Source organism: Oryctolagus cuniculus, chromosome 11, assembly GCF_051225735.1.
Source record: "Oryctolagus cuniculus isolate XC-2025 breed Fujian yellow rabbit chromosome 11, ASM5122573v1, whole genome shotgun sequence".
In the NCBI taxonomy this organism is placed as follows: domain Eukaryota; kingdom Metazoa; phylum Chordata; class Mammalia; order Lagomorpha; family Leporidae; genus Oryctolagus; species Oryctolagus cuniculus.
The window spans coordinates 72,307,742-72,330,391 of NC_142877.1; the positions used below are offsets into that span (position 1 = coordinate 72,307,742).

Sequence of the window (22,650 nt, forward strand, 5' to 3'; positions counted from 1 at the left end):
CTTTTCCAGGCCATAGCAGAGAGCTGGATTGAAAGAGGAGAAGCTGGGACTCGAACTGGCGCCCATATGGGGTGCTGGTACTGCGGCTGGTAGCTTTACCCACTACATAGCGCCGGCACGTATTGTTATTTTCTGTCACTGGTTGTACAGCTGACTGATGGGAAAGCCAGGCTTAAAAACTGTGTGCCTCCCTCAAATGGAACTCTCTTTAACACTCTGTTCCCTATATTCCCGATCTGCTCTTCTGTAAAAGAGTTCTGAGGTTATGGATGAGAAGTTTTGTTATTGTATTCGTGGTTGAAAAATATCTGAGTTGTCTGATGATGGTGATAGCTCTTCTGTTCCTACTACCATTGAGCCTAGGTAGGGCTTATCGTGTGCCAAGGCCTGGGCTAAGCACTGTACGCTTTTGTGTCTCCCAGCAAGCAAAGGGATGGGCAATAGTTTATCCCCATTTTAGAGCTGAGAAAATTGAGACGTGGAGAGATGATGTAACTTGCCTGAGATCATAGAGCTAATTAAATGACAGGCCTAGATTAGAAGTCAAGCAGTTTGTCTTTAATCTTTCTTAACTACCATGTTCTCCCTCTCTTCATGTGTACTTTGTAATGTTGGAAAATTGTTTGCTTTTTAACCACTACCTGCTGCCATTTCATGTGTAAGTTGTAATGCTGAAGAACTGTTTTTAATGTGGTTTTTATGAGATACTTAATGTTAGTGTCATATGTGATTCTTACTATGTCACCAGAGATTTTTTTTTTTTTGAAATCAGACATCTGCTCTGAAGATATCTGAAATCAAATATCTGCTCTGCAAGATAGTGGGGGTTAAAGGAAAGTTTTCAGAAGGAGTGTGAAAGGTCGGCCATCGAGGCATTCCTGTCTGTCAGAAGCTACTCAAGCTTTAGAAGGCACAAGTATGCATTGTAACGAGTGCCCAGGGAGATTGGGAATAGTTTGGCAGGAAGCGGAGGAAGGGAGGGTGAGTAGTGGTGGAGGTGTTTGTGCTGTGGGCTCACGGGGAAAAGCTTTGAGTATATCCTGAAAGAGTACACTTTTTCAGATTCAACCTTTGTCCAACATAATTTTCATTAAGATACAGTTCAACAAAGGGTAGTAAATTGGTAAAATTACACACTTGATGTCCTAAAAATAAAATGGCTGAGTTTTGAGGACTCCCTCTGGTTAGCTCCTCTCTTCCTGTACTACATTCCTTAGCTGTACTAGGTAGTATTCCCTCAGCCCTTTGTTCATATAATTCTGAGTACATGTCTATTTTGGCATTTATTATTTTTGATATTTGTAGTGTAACTGTTAATTAGAGCACTAGAAATGTTTATTGACAAGGTGATGTCTTTCTCTGATGTGCCAGTACTTGGAAGACAAGGCTTATATATCTTACCTCCTTTTACAGCTTTAAGCGTTGAGCCTGGTACCCAGTAGAAAGTGTTGTGTTTGCTGGTGAATGGGTGGTTGAGGACTTCTAGGATGTATGAAATTGGTTTAGCATTAGAAATTAAAATGCGTATTTAGAATGAGAATTGCGGAGGCTAAGAAGAGGGATATTTATGATGTAACATTATTTTGATATCTTTATCTTTCCTGTCTCATTTCTCTTGGCTTACAACTAAGTTCCATAAGCTTCACTTGTGTAGAGTCATGGTTAGAAAACAGTGAAAAACTAGTCAGTTTATTTTAAATGTTAGCACAAAATTGAAGAACTGTAATAAGATACCATTACTTAGAGGAAGATGAAAATCATTAAAATAAGCTCATGAGAGATTTGTTGCTTGTAGTTAACAGCAGGGTTGTAATTATAAGCGTAGTGGAAGCTGGTGAAATTCCACTGGTGGATGTGAATATATATGATGTAAGTACAAGGACTGACAATCTGAAATCAAGAAACTATTCATTAATGTGAGAGTATTCTAGAAGCATAAAGGAAAATACAGATGGTAGTTTAGAACCAATTAAATGGGGGCCGGTGCTGTGGTGCAGTGTGTTAACGCCCTGGCCTGCGGCACTGGCATCCCATGTGGGCGCCGGTTCTAGACCCAGCTGCTCCACTTCCAATCTAGCTCTCTGATATGGCCTGGGATAGCAGTGGAGGATGGTCCAAGTCCTTGGGCCCCTGCACCCGCGTGGGAAACCCGAGGAAGATCTTATCTCCTGGCTTTGGATCAGCACAGCTCTGGCCATTGCGGCAAATTGGGAAGTGAACCAGCGAATGGAAGACCGACCTCTCTCTCTCTCTCTCTCTGCCTCTGCCTCTCCTCTCTCTCTGTAACTCTGACTTTCAAATAAATCAATCTTTTAAAAAAAAACCAATTAAATGAATGGATTGCAATTTGATGTGTCCAGGTGCGAGCAATAACATTGAAGGCTTATTTTGGGGTACCCATTCGACAGATCGGGATAAAGTATAAAAGAACATGTTTGAAAAAGGAGTAAGTATGTATATTAGTTAATGCCCTGTTGGGAGGAGATTTTATATTTGAATCGTACAGGGTGATTTCAAAAAGTTTGTGGAAAAATGGAATTGAAAGATAAAATTATAAACTTTATTTCTCAACATAAGCTCCATCAAGTTCAAGACACTTTTATAAAAGATGATACTAGCTGTTCAGCCCATCTCTAAAGAACTGATGGTCCTGGGAACTTAATCATGTGAATGAAGGTTTTTTTTTATTTTTTAACATAATTAACTGTAGAAAAACGGGTGCCCTTTAATAGTTATTTAAGATGAGGAAACAAAGTGTCAGAAGGAGCTAAGTCAGGGTTGTAACGTGGATCCCTAATGAGTTCCCATCAGAATTCTCATAAAACTGCCCTGTTTGATGAGAAGAATGAGCACAAGGATTGTTGTGGAGAACTCTTTTTTTTTTTTTAATTAATTAATTAATTTGAAAGGCTGAGTTACAGAGATAGAAAGAGATAAAGATATAAAGAGATAGAGAGAGGTGTCTTCCATCCACTGGTTCAATCTGCAAATGGCTGCAAAGGCTGAAACTAGGCTGATCTGAAGCCAGGAGCCAAGAGCTTCTTCCAGGTCTCCCATGTGGGTGCAGGGGCCGAAGGACTTGGGCCACCTTCTGCTTTCCCAGGCCTTAGTGGAGAGCTGGATCGGAAGTAGAGCAGCCAGGACTTGAACTGGCACCCATATGGGATGTTGGCACTGCAGGCAGTGGTTTTACTCCTATGCCACAGTGCCAGCCCTGAAGGGGAACTCTTTGTTGAAGCTTTCCTTGGCATTTTTCATTTTCTTTCTTTTGTTTGTTCTTTTTTAAAAGATTCATTTATTTATTTGAAAGGCAGGAGTTACAGAGAGAGAGGGAGAGATGGAGAGATCTCTCGTCTTCTGGATCACTTCCCAAATGCCCACAATGGCTGGAGCTGGGCAGATTGGAAACCAGGAGCCAGGAGCTTCCTCCAGGTCCTCTCACATGGGTGCAGGGGTCCAAGTACTTGGACCATCCTCCACTGCCCTTCCAAGCACATTAGCAGGGAGCTGGATCAGAAGCAGAGCAGCCAGGACATGAACTGGTGCCCATATGAGGTTCTGGTGCTGCAGGCAGTGGCTTTTACCTGTTGTGCCACAGCGCTGGCTGCATCCTAGGCCTTTTTCGGCTGAAGCTGTGGCTGACTTTCTCAGAACATTGTCCTGCTAAGCAGATGCCATTGGCCCTCCAGAGAGTCAACAAGTAAGATGCCTTTAGCAATCTGAAAAACTGTTGGCATGACCTTTGCTCTTGACCACTTTGCTTTTTTCTTTGGCTGGATGACTTTTCCCTCTTAGCCATTACTTTGTGCATTGTTTTTGGGATTGTATTGTTAAAGCAGTTCTTCGGAGAAATGCTTCAGGATCTTGATCTCACTTACTGAAAATTTCTATTGAAAGCTCTGCTCTTAACAGCAGCTGATGTGGGCACAACAGTTTCGGGACTTATCAGGCAGAAAGATTGCTTTAGTTTAATTACTTGGTTATAACTGTGACCACTAAACCAGTTGAGGTGTCTCTGATATTGGATATTGTTTCTGCTGTTAGCTGTTCATCTGCTTCATTTAAGACATGAATGCAGTTCTCTCTTATAGATTGATGTGGGTGATCTGCTGTGGGCTTCATCTTCAGTATTGTCTGGTTCTTTCTTGAAGGGAGTTAATGGTGCTGTGTACTGATGATTTCTTTTTTCTTTTTTAAAAATATTTTTATTTATTTGAGAGCTGGAGTTACAAACAGTGAGAGGAAGAGACAGAGAGAAAGGTCTTCCATCCGCTGGTTCGCTCTCCAAATGGCCACAGTGGCCAGAGCTGGGCGGATCCAGAGCCAGGAGCTTCCTCTGGATTTCCCATACGAGTGCAGGGGCCCAAGCACTTGGGCCATCTTCTGCCACTTTCCCATGCCACAAGCAGAGAGCTGGATCAGAAGAGGAGCAGACGGGACTAGAACTGGCTCCCACATGGGATGCCGGCACTGCGGGTGGAGGACTAACCTACTGCTCCACAGTGCCAGCTCCCTGATGATTTCTGTGGGGGCGTCGTCCCCACATTGCTTTTGTAAAGCATCGTTGATGTCACCATTGTTCCATCAAGCTTCACTGTAAATTGAGTGTACTTCCATCACTTTCAGCAGAATGTATGTGGCTGGGGGGAGGGGAGGCTCTTTCCCAACTGATGTCTTAACCTTCTTAGTGCCTCAGACTAGCTCCTACTCAGGTGTGTTACAACAGTGCAGTATGATTTATCTTGGCACAGCAAATTTTTGAACTCCATGTATAGTTTTCCGTAATACGCATTTACCCTGAACTTTTTTTTTTTTTTTTTAAATTTTTTTGACAGGCAGAGTGGACAGTGAGAGAGAGAGACAAAGAGAAAGGTCTTCCTTTGCCGTTGGTTCACCCTCCAATGGCCGGCGCACCGCGCTGATCCGATGGCAGGAGCCAGGTACTTCTCCTGGTCTCCCATGGGGTGCAGGGCCCAAGCACTTGGGCCATCCTCCACTGCACTCCCTGGCCACAGCAGAGAGCTGGCCTGGAAGAGGGGCAACCGGGACAGAATCCGGCGCCCCAACCGGGACTAGAACCCTGTGTGCCGGTGCCGCAAGGCGGAGGATTAGCCTAGTAGCCGCGGGGCAGGCCACCCTGAACTTTTGAAGACCCCTTGAGTTCCTCAGAAAGACTTATTTCCCTCTTTCGTCTCAGATAAATGAGGACCCCTTCTCATTTATAAGACCAACCTGCAGCGTGCTGTATATCTGTTATTCCGTATTTCTTAGATCTCTATAAGCACCATACAATGTGCTATGCTTCACAGTCTACAAAATATTATGTTAATAATTAAGCCATGATATTCTCGAATATAGGCAGGGGAGATAATAGTACCACCATGTAGGCAGTGACAGAATCTGAACTAGAGGAAGGTTTGCTGAAATCAGTCTGATAAAAGATTTGGGTTTCCTCAGACCTTAAAAACTGCAGTTTCTTATCTTGGTATTCTCTCAAGGTGCTTATGCTTCTGTCACTATTTTTCAACAAAGGTAGCCTGGAATAACTGTCTCTAGTCTTCACTACTTTGCTATTCATTCCCTTTCTAAAGACTTTTGATATTTATACATTTAGTCAGTGCCTACTTAAGTGCCTATTGAATGTTTAGTATTCACATATTATTGCATATACAAAGTAAGGATTCCAGTATGAAGAAAAATTTGGAAAACTTTATTTTTGTTTTGAGAATTTCTAATTAAATGTGGTATGACATTAGTAGCTCATTAAGTTCAGAGCATTTTCTGAAAACCCTCAACAAGAGAATCCTCAGTAACTAAAATCTCTAAATATGTCAGACTATGTATACAATCAAGAACTGTGGAATTAGTGAAAATTAATTTGTAGTTTATTTTTTAATTTTAAATTTTTAAAGATTTATTTATTTGAAAGGCAGAGTTACAGAGAGACAGAGTTGGGGGAAGGGGTTCTTCCATCTTCTGGTTCATTCTCCAGATGGCCACAGTGGCTGGGGCTGTGCCTATCTGAAGCCAGGAGCTTCATCTGGGTCTCCCACCTGGGTGCAGGGGCCCAAGGACTTGGGCCATCTTTCACTGCTTTCCCAGGCCACAGCAGAGAGCTGGATTGGAAGTGAAGCAGCTGGGACTTGAACCGGTGCCCATATGGAATGCCAGCATTGCGGGTGATGGCTACGTCACAGTGCTGGCCCCATTTTGTAGTTTATTTTAACAAAAATGGGAAGATTGTATTGTTTGGCCATTTGACTAATTTTTCCCTTGAGTTGTTAATTAAATTCAAGCTTGTAAAAATAGAAGAATGTTTCTTATTGTAAATATGAGCTTTTTTTTTTTGTAACTAAAAAGTTTGGAAAGCCAACTTCAAAATTATAATCAAAATCAGGTTGGGTGTTTGGTGCAGTGGTTAAGATGCCACTAGGAACGCCCACATTCCATACTGGAGTGCATACCATCAAATCCCAGTTCCACCCCGATTCTAGCTTCCTAGGAGGCAGCAAGTGATGACTCAAGTAGTTGGGTCCCTGCCACCCACATGGGAGAACTGGAATGAGCTCCTGTCTCCCAGGCAGTGGATGGGCAGTCTCCCTGTCTCTATTCCACTCAGTTAAATAAATGCAATTAAAGAATAGTATTGGTGGCTGACGCTGTGGTGTAGTGGGTTAAGTGGCTGCCTTCAGCGCTGGCATCCCATATAGGCACTGACTTGAGTCCTGGCTGCGCCACTTCCAATCCAGCTCCTATTTATTTATTTATTTATTTATTTTTTGACAGGCAGAGTGGACAGTGAGAGAGAAAGGTCTTCCTTTGCCGTTGGTTCACCTCCAATGGCCGCCGCGGCCGGTGCGCTGCGGCTGGCGCACCGCGCTGATCCGATGGCAGGAGCCAGGTACTTCTGGTCCCCCATGGGGTGCAGGGCCCAAGGACTTGGGCCATCCTCCACTGGCCACAGCAGAGAGCTGGCCAATCCAGCTCCCTTTTAATGCACCTGGGAAAGCAGTGGAGGATAGACCAAGTTCTTGGGTCACTGCACCCATGTGGGAACCTGGATGGAGCTCCTGGCTCCTTGCTATGGTCTGGTCCAGACCTGGCCACACGGCCATTTGGAGAGTGAACTAGTGGATGGATGATTCTCTCCCTCTTCCTCTGCCTCTCCCTCTCTCTGACTCCACCCTTCAAATAAATAAATAAAATCTTTTTTTGTAAAGTATTGGAAGTTAATGGAAAAATTATTTTATGCATGCATTTTTCTCCTTTGTATATATAGTATCTGAGTAAATCCTAACTTTTTTTTGAGAGTATTCTAATTTGGAGAATGTCAAATAAAATAAGCAGATAGAATAGTATGAACCTCAGAGTTCCCATTATTTAGCACAGTGAGGATCAACAATGATCAGTCCTGCCCCATTGACTTCTCCCCCTTTTGTATTATTTCGAAGAAAACTAAGTGATTGTATGATTTCTTTTCATCTTTATTTTTTAAAAAAGATTTATTTATTTATTTGAAAGAGTTAGAGGAAGAGAGAGATCTTTCATCTACTGGTTCTGGCATTGGGCCAGGCCAAAGCTAGGAGCCAGTAGCTGCATCCTGGTCTCTCACATGGGTGCAGGGGCATAAGTACTTAGGCCATCTTCTGCTGCCTTCCCAGGCACTTCCCAGGGAGGGAGGGAAGGAGGGAGGGAGGGAGGTAGGGAGAGGTCTTCCATCCACTGGTTCACTCCTCAATTGGCTGCAACAGCCAGAGCGGCATCAATTGGAAGCCAGGAGCCAGGAGCTTCTTCTGGGTCTCCCATGTGGTTCAGGGGCCCAAGGATTTGGGCCATCTTCTGCTAGGAAAATGGATTTTATGTCTCCTTTGAACTACTGATTTATCAAGTTCATAGATTTTGTTTAAATTATGTATAAATGTTTTATTCATATCTTTCAGATTTAATTGAAAATGTTTTAGCCGTAATTCACCTTAGTTTCTTAAGTTGTTGTAGGGATGTTGTTTGTCTTATGATTTTTTTTAACTTGAAGATTCATTTTAATTGGAAAAATTTTATAAGAAGTTGGTAGGATTTTTCTAGTGATTCATTAAATGAGTTAATAACTGTGAAATTCTTAGCATTACTGCCTGACAGTTTTGCTGTGATACTACTGACTTCCAGGAAGAACAGTTAACAAGAAGTACACATTAGGCTTCAGAAACAAATAGTTTTGATCGTTTTTTTCTTATGAATGGAAATCAACTTTTTTACTTGGAGCGAAGTCATAAGGCAAGCTAAGTTGTATAGATAATTCGCTTTAAAATTTAAGGAAATCATATTTTTTTACTTCCTGGCAATGATCCTTGACAAGGTTAGTTTCTAAGTTGGGATAATCTCCATTTGAAATTAGTTCTTTCATTGCTTAACAGCAAATATTGCTGCTTAAAAATAGTTTATTTTACTCATGTAAGTACTTTAAATATGAAATAATTCTTAAGGCTTCCATATATTTTAAAGGCAAAAGATTTTCACACCAGTGAGATTGGCAGCTCATTACCAGCCAAATTATATTTTATAGAAATTTCACAGAAAGGAAAAAGAGACCAAATTTATTCTTTTTAAAAATTTTTTAACTTTTATTTTTTGATAGGCAGAGTGGACAGTGAGAGAGAGAGAAAGGTCTTCCTTTTGCCGTTGGTTCACCCTCCAATGGCCGCCACGGCCGGCGCGCTGTGGCCGGCACACCGCGCTGATCCGATGGCAGGAGCCAGGTGCTTCTCCTGGTCTCCCATGGGGTGCAGGGCCCAAGGACTTGGGCCATCCTCCACTGCACTCCCGGGCCACAGCAGAGAGCTGGCCTGGAAGAGGGGCAACCGGGACAGAATCCGGCGCCCCGAGGGGGACTAGAACCCCGTGTGCCGGCGCTGCAAGGCGGAGGATTAACCTAGTGAGCTGCAGCGCCGGCCCAAATTTATTCTTAAAATAGTCCTTTTTCAGGAGTTGAATTTTAAACCATGTTTGTATGTATCTTTATGAGAAGATGTTATCAGTGGGTCTCAGGTACTGTCACTCCAGTCTGTTAACTGTGAAGTTCCTCAAACAGCCTTTATCTAATTGTTTCAATGGGTGGTGATATTTATTACCTACACCCATTATTTCATTAGGATTAGAAAATTATATTTGTTAAGTGGATAAGTGGAATTTTTTGGAAAATATCTTCTCATGAACTGTTTAGTTCCCTGATGTGAAGGAAGGTCGTAGTAAATACTTGATTCTGTTGTTCACCAGACTTGAAAATAATGAATCGACTCCATAGCACTGATCAATGGGAACATGTGAAGTTTTTGTTTTATTTTTAATATTGTCATGAACTTGAGTTTCAGTTCTTTGCAAATACTGTCCTTTTTGATGTTCGTGTTGTCTGATCTTTGGTTTGTGGGAATCCTTTTGCTGTTCCTTAGTAGTTTTTGATAGCTCTCTTGCTGCCTGGTATTTTTAAGGTGTTCCAGGGCTTTGTTGTGTGTTTGTGCCCCTGGCTAGAGCAGCCATTCTCCAGGTACCCTCATTGTTTCTGCAGGAAATGGTAACTCTGAGCACCTCAGTTGGTCAGTTTTGCTCTGCTTCTCATTGAATGATTTTGGTATTTCTGATTCAAATTTCAGACTCCAGGATGTTACCTATTGAATTTTTTTTCCTAAAGATTATTTATTTAGAAAGACAAAGTCACAGAGAAAAAAAAGAGGGAGAGACAGAGATCCTTCGTCTGCTGGCCCACTCCCCAAATGGCCACAATGGCTGGGCCAGTCTGAAGCCAGAGTGGGTACAGGGGCCCTTGGGCCACCCTCTGCCACTCTCCCAGGCACGCCAGCTTGGAGTTGCAGTGCAAACGGAACTGCTGGGATACCAACTGACGCCCACACCAGGTGCCTGCAGCGGCCCTACCTGCTATGCCATGGCGCCAGCCCCCGGCTTTTGATTTTATATTTGTATCTTTATGCTGACATGGTTTCGCTTGACATTAATGTATTTGCTTCATCTTATACATAAGAGTTTCAGAATAGCAATGTCAGTGTTTCTACTAATGTGATCCCTGAAAATAGTTTGCAGGTTTGTTTTTTTTTTTTTTTTTTTTTTGACTCTTTTTATCCTTAGAATGCATCTCGTTTGGGATATATATTTATATTACTATGCTTTAAAACCATTCAAAGTAGTTCTTTTCTTTCTGATATAGCTACCATTTCATACACAGTTAGTTTTATTTGTTTTGTCTTGAGAAATTGTTTGAACATCAAATCTTTTTGTCATTTACATGCTTTCAAGCTCAAAGTCAAGTCTGTAAGTCAAGGTAAGCTCAGAAAAGTCTAGCTGTCATTCCTGTTCATGCATTTCTCTTGCTCCTCCTGTAGGTAGCTGTTTTTATTAGTTTTAGAATTATTCTTCCACTTCTATAAGATATGTAAAAATACATATGCATGTTTTCTACACATAAGTTGTAATCTTGTTCTACTTTCCTGAATAAAAGGTAGTTTGCTATATAATTGTTTGTTTCGCTTTTTAATTTACCAGTGTATTCTCAAAGCTTGCTTCATAGTGGTATGTAGATATTATTAATTTCTTTTTATAACTATGTAGTGCTTTATTATGAGGGTGTACCCTAGTTCATGAAGTCAGTCTTTTGTTTTTGCCAGTAATGCTGCTAGCCTTAGGCATGTTAGCTTTTCCTAATCAAGTGGCAGTTTATCTTTGGAATAAAGAGTGACATGCTAGATCAGGGTTAGTGAGTTTGTCATTTTGCTAGATACTACCAAATTTTTCTCCAGAGGATTTGTACCATTTTATATTTCTAGAAATGCACATTTTTTTACACACCATGATTCAATGATCCTTCAGGGTGTAGAGAGATTAATTAGAAATATTTGGGATAAATAGGTACTGATAAAATGTTAAAGTTTGGTGAAAACCTGCTGAATTGGCATGTATACTATAAGTGAAAATACTTTGAATATAAATATTTTTCTTGATGTATATTTGAATTATGAATAAAGAGTGACATTTATCTTATATGAAAAGTAATAAGTTATGATAGTATATTAAATACTTTAAATCCCTGGTAATCGATCTTTCACTTGGTCACTGAATAGTTTGTGTGAAGAATAAGGATTAGTTAACATTTTGAGACCTGAAATTTCTCTTTGCTATTAGTGAGTAGTTTACTGATAGGAAGTTTGGTGTTTGTAGATTTGTTACAGTTTTGATTGATTCTATGTGTTTTGGAAGGTCTGTGTTACCTGTAATTTTGAGAGAATAGGTAAATACTGAATCAACTCTTCTTTTCTTTCCCAGATTGACTATTGTTATTTGTTCTTTACTGTCGCTCCCCCTCTTCGTGGAGGAACGACACTAGACCCTGCCTAGGCTTCATATCCGAGTCACGGCACCATTATGTCGCTCCCCGTCTTCGTGGAGGAACGACACAGGACCCTGCGCTGTTCTTTTGTCTGCTCGGCCCTCCCCGGGTTTGCTGCTGGTTCTTCCCGGGTTGGCTACCGTCCCTTCCACCTCCGTGGAAGGGCGGTTCCCCCTAGCCACTTTCCCCACTTCCGCAGGAGAGTGGCACACCGCCGGCCAGCTCTCTCGGGGGCTGCACAGGTGTTCCTTCAGATAGATGTTCCCCTTAGATGTTCCTCGTGCATGTTGTCTCTCTCCTCCTTTATAGTCCTCTTCCACCAATCCCAACTCTGCTACCCACACGCCGAGTATGCTGCTCTCCTCCAATCAGGAGCAGGTCCTGCTGTTTATTGGTTGAACTGGAGGCAGCTGTGTAGAAGCTGTTTGCTCCTCTCCCAGCGCCATATTGTGGGAGAGCAGATGCATAGAATAAGTCTTAATTCCAGTAACTTAGTCTAGTCCGAGTTGCTCCCCACAGATCCCCCTTTCTTTTTATTTTTGGCGTTGATACGTGCCTGTCTTCAGTGCCCCGCGGCACACACTCTGCTCTGCTTGCTAGAGTTGCCCACAGGTGCTTACAAGCCCTATCAGTCAGGCAAACCGAATCCGGGTCCTCTCTTCGCCATGTTGTGAGGAGGTTTTTAGGCGCTGATGCGTGCCTGTGTTCGGTGCCCTGCAGCGCATGCTCTGCTCTGCTAGAACTGCCTGCAGGTGCTTACAAGCCCTATCAATCAGGCAAACCGAGGGCCGGCGCCGCGGCTCACTAGGCTAATCCTCCGCCTAGCGGCGCCGGCACACCGGGTTCTAGTCCCGGTCGGGGCGCCGGATTCTGTCCCGGTTGCCCCTCTTCCAGGCCAGCCCTCTGCTGTGGCCCGGGAGTGCAGTGGAGGATGGCCCAGGTGCTTGGGCCCTGCACCCCATGGGAGACCAGGAAAAGCACCTGGCTCCTGGCTCCTGCCATCGGATCAGCGCGGTGCGCCGGCCGCAGCGCGCCGGCCGCGGCGGCCATTGGAGGGTGAACCAACGGCAAAAGGAAGACCTTTCTCTCTGTCTCTCTCTCTCACTGTCCACTCTGCCTGTCAAAAAAAAAAAAAAAAAAAAAAAATCAGGCAAACCGAATCCAAGCCTTCTCATTGCGGTATTGTGGGGAGACTTATTGATGTTAATTCGTGCCTGTCTTCGGTGACCTGCGGCGCATAAGCTGCTAGCCGCCCGCAGGTGCTCACCACCTCCCTAATCAGGCAGACCGAATCCAAGCTCTCTCATTGCCATGTTGAGGGGAGGCCTTATTTTTCTCTATTTCTCTATCTCTGGGCATTCCTATCTCTCCCATTTTACTTCTATCTGCCAGCATTCCTATTTCTCTCATTTTACTTCTAAATGTCTGTTTCTCTTATTTCTGCGGCTTCCCGGCGCCCGCCCCGAGGCTGCTTCTCGGCGGCTTCCCGGCTCTGAGCCGCTTCAGCCCGCGCTGCTCTCATCTGTGCGGCTTCCCGGCTTCGCGCGCACTCCGCGGTCTCCGCGCCCCTTCGCGCCCGCACCACGGCCTCGCGCTAGCCCCACGTTTCCTACTCACGCCCCGTGCGCTCTCCCCACTTGTGCCCCACGCGCGCGCTCTGCGCGCCGCGGCTTCCGCGAGTCACACAGCCCAGCTCACGTTTCCGCCACCACCGGCATTCAGTCCAAGTTCCCCGGGCTAACCTGGCGAATTCCAACCTGGCGGCCCACGTCTCTGCCTCTGGTTCCAGATTTTCGCCTTTTGCTCCCCGGGCTGACTTGAAGAATTCCAAGATAGCTTACGTCTCCGCCTCGGCCTGCACTCGCGGCTTCATCCTCCCTAACATATTTTTCTTTACCCGGTATGTTTCCTAACTTTTCTTCCAACAATATTCCTCCCTCATTTCTCCTGGCTTCTCCCCACAGTCCGTGGTGTTCCTTCTAGGTTTCACTTTCGCTTTCAACCTGCAGTCCGTATCTGAGTCTAAGTTTCTTCTTGCTTTCACTTTAAATCCTAACTTCTTTCCCACAGTCCGTATCCGAGTCTATGCCTAGGCTTTCAATAGCTTCTTCCGGCACCTTTTCCGTCCGGCTTTTCCCTAGGCTCTTTGCTAGTCTCTCTCTCCGGTATTTTTCCACTTCTTCCCGTTTCTTCCCTCCTAAGTTTCCTATCCGAGTCACGGCACCATTATGTCGCTCCCCGTCTTCGTGGAGGAACGACACAGGACCCTGCGCTGTTCTTTTGTCTGCTCGGCCCTTCCCGGGTTTGCTGCTGGTTCTTCCCAGGTTGGCTACCGTCCCTTCCACCTCCGTGGAAGGGCGGTTCCCCCAGCCACTTTCCCCACTTCCGCAGGAGAGTGGCACACCGCCGGCCAGCTCTCTCGGGGGCTGCACAGGTGTTCCTTCAGATAGATGTTCCCCTTAGATGTTCCTCGTGCATGTTGTCTCTCTCCTCCTTTATAGTCCTCTTCCACCAATCCCAACTCTGCTACCCACACGCCGAGTATGCTGCTCTCCTCCAATCAGGAGCAGGTCCTGCTGTTTATTGGTTGAACTGGAGGCAGCTGTGTAGAAACTGTTTGCTCCTCTCCCAGCGCCATATTGTGGGACAGCAGATGCATAGAATAAGTCTTAATTCCAGTAACTTAGTCTAGTCCGAGTTGCTCCCCACACTTTACTTCTTTTTTAACACTTCCAAAAATTAAGGCTATGAAAGAGCTAAATTTATCCAAATCAATGAATTTTGTATATTTTACGGAAGGAATTACATGCTGCATTGGTGCTTGTGTTTGAAGATTTTGAAGTCATAGGAATGTATCATTCATGGTTATCAAAGTACTATTGTAGAAAGGAAAAAAATGGGAAGGAAAGATTGGGATCAGATCATAGAAGACTTTTTCAGGCTAATACATTTGGATTTTATTCTGCAGACAATGGGAAATCCATAAAAGATTTATAAGGTTTCTTTTAGCTTTAGATTTATCAGATTAAAACCTTGAGTGGTATACTTTTGTTTTCACGTGGACTTTTCGTGTGATGTAACTGAGTAGTAATAGATGAAATACTTTTTGCTTATGGAAAAACTGAAGCAATATATGTTATTACTGACCAATTGTGATAACAGATTCTTATTAAGGTCATACTGTTTGCCAGGTACTTAGTACATTATACAGTCTGTAGGCTTTAATCTTTGAAGCATACTACATGTGGAGGGAATATTCCCATTTTTTCCCCATCAGAAGAGAAATTTAAGGTTTAGAGAAATGAAATACATTATTTAGAATTAGATCTTGGGCCCATAAAGAACATTATTGGACCAATCAGTAGAATTTGAATGGGATGTGTTGATTAGATGGTAATTTTGTTTCATGTCTAAACTTTGATTTTGGTAATGTTGTTGATAGCAGAATGGAATTTTACTTAGGATATAGTATGTGTCTACTGAAATACTAAGAGTTTATGGGCATGTGTCTGAACTTATTCTTGAGTGACTCACAAATGTTAACAATTTCATAGTTTGGGGGAAAGGTGCACAGGAACTGTGTAGTTCTTAGGTAAATATGAAATTATTTCAAAATAGAAAATAAGACACCAACTCATCCCAAGGCATGCAGCAGAACAGCTAACCCTGGATCTGTCTTGTTCTGTGTGCCCAAGGTCACACGTGATAGCAGTGTTAAAAATGTCGTACAAATTCTTATTCCTGCCACATACTTATTTGTTATACTCACTTCAACAGCGTTAGTTATCACTCTCAAGTCCTTTCCAGATCAGTTGTTTGCTTTCATAGCATCTGTCCTCTGTGATCACTTAGTAAATATTAAGTGGTTGTACTTTTTTTATGTCTTTTATTGTAAGCTCATACTTTATAATGGACTGTTAAACACATTTTATAACTTAGACTTTTTGCTTTAGTTTTAAAGGTGACTATCTAGAAATAACTGTCTGCCTCTTGTTTTAACACAGGTTATCTTACGATGAGGCTTTTGCTATGGCTGATGACCCCTTGGAAGGCTTCCATGAAGTAAACCTTGCTTCACCTACTTCCCCGGACCTTCTTGGTGTGTATGAATCGGGAAGCCAAGAGCAGACTACCTCACCAGGTGTCATCTATCGGCCGCACCCTGCAGCTCTATGCTCTGCCCCTATCCAGGCTAATGCGTTGGATGCTTCTGACCTCCCTACACAGCCTGTGTATTCATCTCCCAGACGTTTAAGTTGTGCGGAAATATCTGGTATCAGGTAGGCGGTCATCAAAACACTTATTCTGGATTATTGTTGTGTAAAAATAAACAGTTTGCTTGGTTACTCTAAGGTTTAGATAATTTGAGTAATAGAAACTTGCTATGCTGAGTGATACGTGTTAGTGTTCTAGAGCAGGGGTTTGCACACTTCTTAGGTAAAGGGCCTGATGGTAAATATTTTAGGATGTGAAACTAGTCATAGACAGTCTGTAAATGAATGAGTATGTGCTCCAATAAAACTTACGTACTGAGAACTTTGAATTTCATGCCATTTTCACATGCCACAAAATATTTCTTTTGATTTCCTTTCAACCATTTGAAATGTAAAAACTTTTCTTTGCTCTCAGAACTTAAGAACACAGGTGGCAGGCTTGAATTAGCCTGCAGGCCATAGCATGCTGACTCCTGTGATCAAGTGGTACCATCAGTAGAACTTCTGTGATGATGAGAATGTTCTGTTTCTGTGCTAATACGAATGATAGCCATTAACCCCGTGTGGCTTTTGAGCCCTTGAAATGTAGCTGTGTGGCAGGGGACATGATATTAAAAATAGAGGCTACCCAATTAAATAGTGCAGTTCTGCAGCTGTGTGTTTATGCCAGTTCTTTTGAGCATGTCCTGATGTTATCTGAAAAATGTTTCTCTTTTTTTACAGCATTCATGTTACAGACCCAGCACCTTGTTCTACCTCTGGAGTCACAGCTGGGTTAGCTAAGTCAGCCACGAGGAAGGACAACTGTAATGCAGAGAGGGAGTTTTTACAGGGTGCCACTCTAACAGAGGCTTGCGAGGGCAGTGATGATATTTTTGGGTTGAGTATCGACAGTCTGTCCCGTTTACGAAGCCCATCTGTTTTGGAAGTTAGAGAAAAGGGCTACGAAAGATTAAAAGAAGAACTCGCAAAAGCTCAGAGGGTAAGAAAAAAATTTATTTTATTCTTCCATATATTGTCATAGAAATTACTTCCATGGGATCAACTAAAAATCACTGCAGTTCTACACACCCTTCATATGTGCCCAGGCTCAGTTCCTGCTGGGGAGCATTCAGGAGTTGGTGCAATGGGCTGAGTGGTAAGGCTCAGTTAGGAGTACCAACTAGAGAATGGAGATTCTGAAACTGTGCCCTGTCTGGCATTTTCTGTAGTACGGTTTGTGGGTTACATTCCTCTGGCAGTGGCTGACTGCATAGTCATTTAGTTGAAGTCATTCATTCTAAAGCATTCTGTTTTTTTTTTTTAAGAATTGTTTTAATGATGTAATTTTTGTTTTACAGTTGGATTTGAATATTTTCTGTATCTTGCTTGGAGGCTTTTCTTTTCTTGATAAAGTGTTTTGTTCCCCATTTGGTCGTCTTTAAGATTTCTGCTGCTTACTTCCAAGTTTCTGGCCATATCTTTTTCTTTTTCTCTGACACTAATTAAGTTTCAGGGGGAAATTCATAGCATAAAAAGAGGAAGCACAAAAAGTCTCAATTGAACAAATTTTGGCTTCTACCCTAAGAAACTAATAAAGAAGAAAAGAACAGCAGAAATTAGTGAAATTGACAGCAGAAAAAGTAAAGAAAATTAAATAAAATGCTGGTTCTTGTAAAAGATCAGTAGAAATTGTCAAGCCTGTGGCAAGACTGATAAAGAAAAACAGAAAACCTAGATTATCAATAGCAGAAATGAAATGAGATGTTACTACTGACCTCAAAAGTACAATAAAGGAATAATAGCAGTGATGTATAAACATAAGATTGACAATGTAGGTAAAATAAAATATTTGCATTCAGAAAATTTAGAAGATAGGGCAAACAATCTAGGTATAATTTCCAGCATTCTGTCATTTTGCAGATATCCACTCCTATTCTGTCCCTACCTATGTCTCTTAAGAGCATAGCATATTTATTTTTTTAAATCACTAGTGCCTAGTTTAATATAGTATGTCTCTATAAATGGTTCAATGAATGTATAATAGATAAGGAGCCATGCAGACATATTAACGTTTTTTTGTCAAAATACATTTTATCAGGAAGAAAAATTTATATTCTTTTAAATTTTCTCTCAAAGAAAGGGAATGTAGTGAGATATGTTTGTATTTTACCTCTTAGCATTTGGCTCAGTCTCTTGTCTGAATATACAGTATTTTAATAAAATCCCATATTATATGGAGGTTAACTATTGAGCATATATATCCATTTTTGAGAATATACTGTGGTTACTTACTGATCAGAAAGATGGCTAATCTCTTAGTTTAGGATTCCTTTTGAAATCTTTAATTTAGAGGTACTGTTTAGAGGTACTATTGAGGTAATTCAAATGTTAATGATGTGTGAACATGTGGGGAATTTTATAATGAAGAGTGCAAGATAGTATTAATATTTACTTAGAGCTCACGGATTGAAAAAGATTCTTGAGTATTAGAAAATGTCCTGAATTATGGCAGTTTGTTAATCTAAACCATGTCAACAGCTTTTTTCTGTGTGGTGATTATTCTTTTAAGAGAGATCAGGTAATTGTTATTTTTATATCATTTTTATTTTATTTGTTTCTTCCTATTTAAAATGAACTGTATACAATCTGTAGTTGTGCTAATAATCTCTGCCTTTTAATTGGTGTGGTTAGGCCATTTACATTTAATGAGCTATTGTTAGGGTTTAGTTATCTACCCCCTTATTGTTTCTTGTTTTTCTCATCTGTTCCTTTTTCCCCATTTTATGCTGTCTTTTCAATAAACTACTTATTTTTTATGATTTACCCATATCATTTGGCTTATTAGTGATAGCTTTAGGATTCATAGTGTCTGTTTTTAACTTATTGTCTAGTGTCTAATAACTATACTAGTTCATATACAGTGGTGTAAGAATCCTACAAAAGTATATTTCTGTTCCCCCTCTCAGCTTTTTTGTAATGATTAGCATGTTTTAATTCTGCATTTTAAACTTCACAGTACCTTGTTATTATTTTTTCATTAAATAATTGGTGATCTCTTAAAGGGATTTAAATAATCAGAAAGAATGTAGGCCGGCGCCGTGGCTCACTTGGCTAATCCTCCACCTGCGGCGCCGGCACCCCCTGTTCTAGTCCCGGTCGGGGCGCTGGATTCTGTCCCGGTTGCTCCTCTTCTAGTCCGTCTCTCTGCTGTGGCCCGGGAGGGCAGTGGAGGATGGCCCAAGTGCTTGGGCCCTGCACCCTCATGGGAGACCATGAGGAAGCACCTGGCTCCTGGCTTGGGATCGGCGCAGCGCGCTGGCTGTGGCAACCATTTGGGGGATGAACCAAAGAAAAAGGAAGACCATTCTCTCTGTCTTTCTCTCTCTAACTCTGCCTGTCAAAAAAAAAAAAAAAACTATATTTCTTACCTAATTGCCCACGGTCACTACTATTCCCAGTATTACTCTTCCCTTCTGTGGATCCAGATTTCCGGCTGGTATTATTGTCCTCCTGCTTGAAGGGCATCCTTTAACATTAATGTTAACATTTATATTAAACATCTTTATATTAAACATGTTTATATTAAACATCCTTTAACATTTATGTTTGATGGTGATCAATCATTTTAACTTCTGTATACCAGGAAAGATCTACTTTTACTTTTTCATTTTTAGAAATATTTCCAATGGGTAGAGAATTTTAGGTTGATACTTTTTTAGTTTTTTTTTTCTCTTGGTGCTGTAAAGATGTTGCTACAGTGGCATTGTTTCTCGGAGGAAGTCTGCTCACTTCCTTTGTGCCTGTCTGTGTGATGTCTTTTCTGTCTGTCTGCTTGCCATTGGCTTGAGCAATTGATTATGATTTATCTTGGTTTCTTGTCCTTGGGATTTGTTGAGCTTAAGTCTATAGGTTGTGAATTTTCATAAAATTTGGGAAATTTTTGTCATTTTTTCCAAGAGATTTACATTCCTGCCCCATATCTATCCTTTTTTTTTTTTTTTTTAAAGACTTATTTATTTGAAAGGCAGAGTTCCAGAGAGGCAGAGGCAGAGAGACAGAGAGAGACTGACTTTCCATCATTGGTTCACTCTTCCCAGATGGCTGCAATGGCTGGAAGCGGCCTGATCCGGAGCCAGGAGCCAGGAGCTTTCTCCTGGTCTCCTATGTGGGTGCAGGGGTCCAAGAGCTTGGGCCCTATTTTACTGCTTTCCCAGACCATAGCAGAGAGCTGGATCGGAAGTGGAGCAGCCAGGACTGGAACTGGTGCCCATATGGGATGCCAGCATTGCAAGTGGTGGCTTTACCTGCTACACAGCAGTGCTGGCCCCTCTCTCTCCTTCTTCTGTACGCCAAGTGTAAGACTGCTTAAAATTGTCCCACTGCTCATAGGTGTTTACTACTTTTTTAAAATCCTTTTTTCTCCATGTTTCATCGAAAGTTTCTACTGCGGTGTCCTCTGTGTTTCTACTCTTTTCCTCTGCAGTATCTAATCTGTCAGTCCTGTACAATATAATTTTTAATCTAGGTGTAGTGGTGGATGCCACAAGAAGACAATGCCAGGAAGTTAGGTGAAAAGCCTTGGATCTCAGGCTAAGAAATTAGGTCTCACCTACAGGCAGGGGACATTTATCCGAAAGGCAGTGTTACCTGGTAGTAGGTATTTAGGACTCCTTCATGTCTTTTCATGACGGTAGCTCATTTCTTCTTAGTGCTGACTGATGTTCTGTTGTCTGTGCCATAGTGGCTTATTTGTTTACATATTGAAAGACATCTTATTTGGCTCCAATTTTTGGTAGTTATGAATGATTGTGCTGCTGTAAATGTCCTTGTGCAGGTTTTTGTTAGGATAGTTCAACTTGGTAAATATCAAAGAGTGTGATTGCTGGGTGAAAGAAACTACTGATGGGCCAGTGCAGTGGGCATAGTAGGTTAAGCCTCTGCCTGTGGCGCCAGTTTGAGTCCTGGCTGCTCCTCTTCTTATCCAGCTCTCTGCTGTGGCCCGGGAAAGCAGTAGAGGATGGCCCAAGTGCTTGGGTCCCTGCATCTGTGCTGGAGACCCAGAAGAAGCTCCTGGCTTCGGATTGGCTCAGCTCCTGCTGCTGTCGTGATCTGGGTAGTGAACCAGATATTAATGTTAAACCATTTTCAGTGTTTTTGCTTTTTTGTTATCTGAGACTTATTCTGTATTCCATTATTCAGGCATTCTTTTTCTCTCTGACTTTCCCTCTCATTGTCCATAACTCTACCTCTCAAAATAAATAAATAAAATATTAAAAAAAATAAACTACTGACCCATCAGCTGTGAAGATGAGAGCTCTGTTGTTGCACATCTTTGCCAGCATTTGGTATTATCAGTGTCCTGGATTTTGGCCATTTTTAGGTGTAGTGGCACCTCGTTGCTTTAGTATGATGTTGAGAATCTTTTAATATGCTTGTCTTCCAGTTATCTTCTCTGATGGAGTGTCTGTTTTGATCTTTGGCCTGTTTTTAAATTGGATTGTTCTTTTCTTACTGTTGAGTTTCAGAGTTCTTTGTTTTAGGTAACGTTGATCAGATATGTCATTTTTCAAATATTTCCTCCCAGACTGTGTTCAGACTTTGCATGCTCTTTGACATTATTACCATCTTTTAATTGTAGTTCTACAGTTAGATATATTTCCTCCTCACTTCTCATCTGTGATGTTAAACCATCTTCAGTGTTTTTGCTTTTTAGTTGTCTGAGACTTACTCTGTATTCCATTACTCAGGCATTCTCATGGGGTAGATAGTTCCTTTTTTTTTTTTTTTTTTAAGATTTATTTATTTGAAAGTTAGAGTTACACACACACACAGAGAGAGAGAGCATGAATCTGAACGAACGAATGAACTTGGGCCATCTTCTGCTTTCCCAGGCCATAGCAGAGAGCTGGATCGGAGGTAGAGCAGCCGGGACTGGAACTGGCGCCCATCTCGGATGTCAACACTGCAGGTGGTGGCTCTACTTGCTATGCCACAGCGCTGGCCCCATAGGGTAGATATTTTCTAAGGTCTTACAGGCTTAGAGCTCATTATCACCTTATATTTGAAGAATGCTTTGGATATAAAATACTCAGCTCAATTTTTTTTTTCCTTTGAGTATCTTGTTTTCTACCGCAAAACATGGCTGTTGTTTTCTAGCATAAACCATAGCTGTTGAAGTTTAATACCCATCTGATTCTTCTCCCTATAGGTGATGTGTTCTGTGTTTAACTTTTTTACTATATGTATTTGTGTCTGTGTCTCATGTTTAAATGAGTTGATTTCCCAGGTCAGTTGGGGAGCGGTTCCTGTGAGGGAGCAGGGTAAGCCAGGTGGCAGTTGTTCTGTTCACGTGGGAAGGACTTCCCCTCTGTTCTTGGTGCATCAGTGTGACCACTCTCTCCCTCTCAGAAGTGAGCCTTGCTTTCAGAGCTCTAGTGCTCTGTGACCTGTTTCCTCTGGAGTCTTGACGCCCCCTTCCCCTTTCTGTGTGTCTGCTCTTTCGCTCTATCTCCATTGTTCCTGCCCTGCAGTTTGGTTTTAGGTCCCAGGAGTTTTTCCGTTAGGGTGAGACGCTCTCCTTTGGAAAGGGGCTTTTCACTGACTACTCCAGAGCTGTGTGAGAGCTGACAGCTCCACGGCCCTGCTGCAGCTCGCACAGGGAGTTCACGGAGTTCTACCTTCACCGGCCACTTGACCTGTGGAGACCCCGCCCCTTTTCTCCATTTGCCTCCCATTGTCCTCCAAGGATAGTGACCTCTCCTCCTGGATTATTTGTTAGTAATCCTGGGCTTCCTGAGTTGCCTTTCACTTCCTGCAGTTTCTCTGTGCACAGCTGGCGCTGTGGGGTGGGCAGCTTAGCCACAGCCTCTCCTATTCTGAGACTTGCACAGATTCTCTTCTTTTCAGTTTTTCTTTTTAAAGATGGGAGAGGGAGTGGGGATGGGAGCGCGGGAATGGGGAGAAGAAACACTATATTCCCAAAAGCTGTGCATACGAAATTTGTATTCATTAAATAAAAATCTTGAAAAAAAAAAACTATGCTGCCACCACAATCTCAACGTGATT

At 42.3% G+C, this 22,650-nt stretch overlaps 1 protein-coding gene across 11 annotated transcripts in view; it reads left to right on the forward strand.

Annotated features, from left to right (window-relative positions):
- RAB3IP (RAB3A interacting protein) overlaps positions 1-22,650 on the forward strand; it is a 54,213-nt gene that overhangs the window by 3,257 nt on the left and 28,306 nt on the right. For all 11 annotated transcript variants that reach the window (XM_070052620.2, XM_070052623.2, XM_070052621.2 and 8 more), the window contains 2 exons: positions 15,394-15,669; positions 16,327-16,585. In XM_070052620.2, the coding sequence (XP_069908721.1) occupies positions 15,394-15,669; positions 16,327-16,585 (535 nt within the window). The remainder of the gene's footprint in view (positions 1-15,393; positions 15,670-16,326; positions 16,586-22,650) is intronic.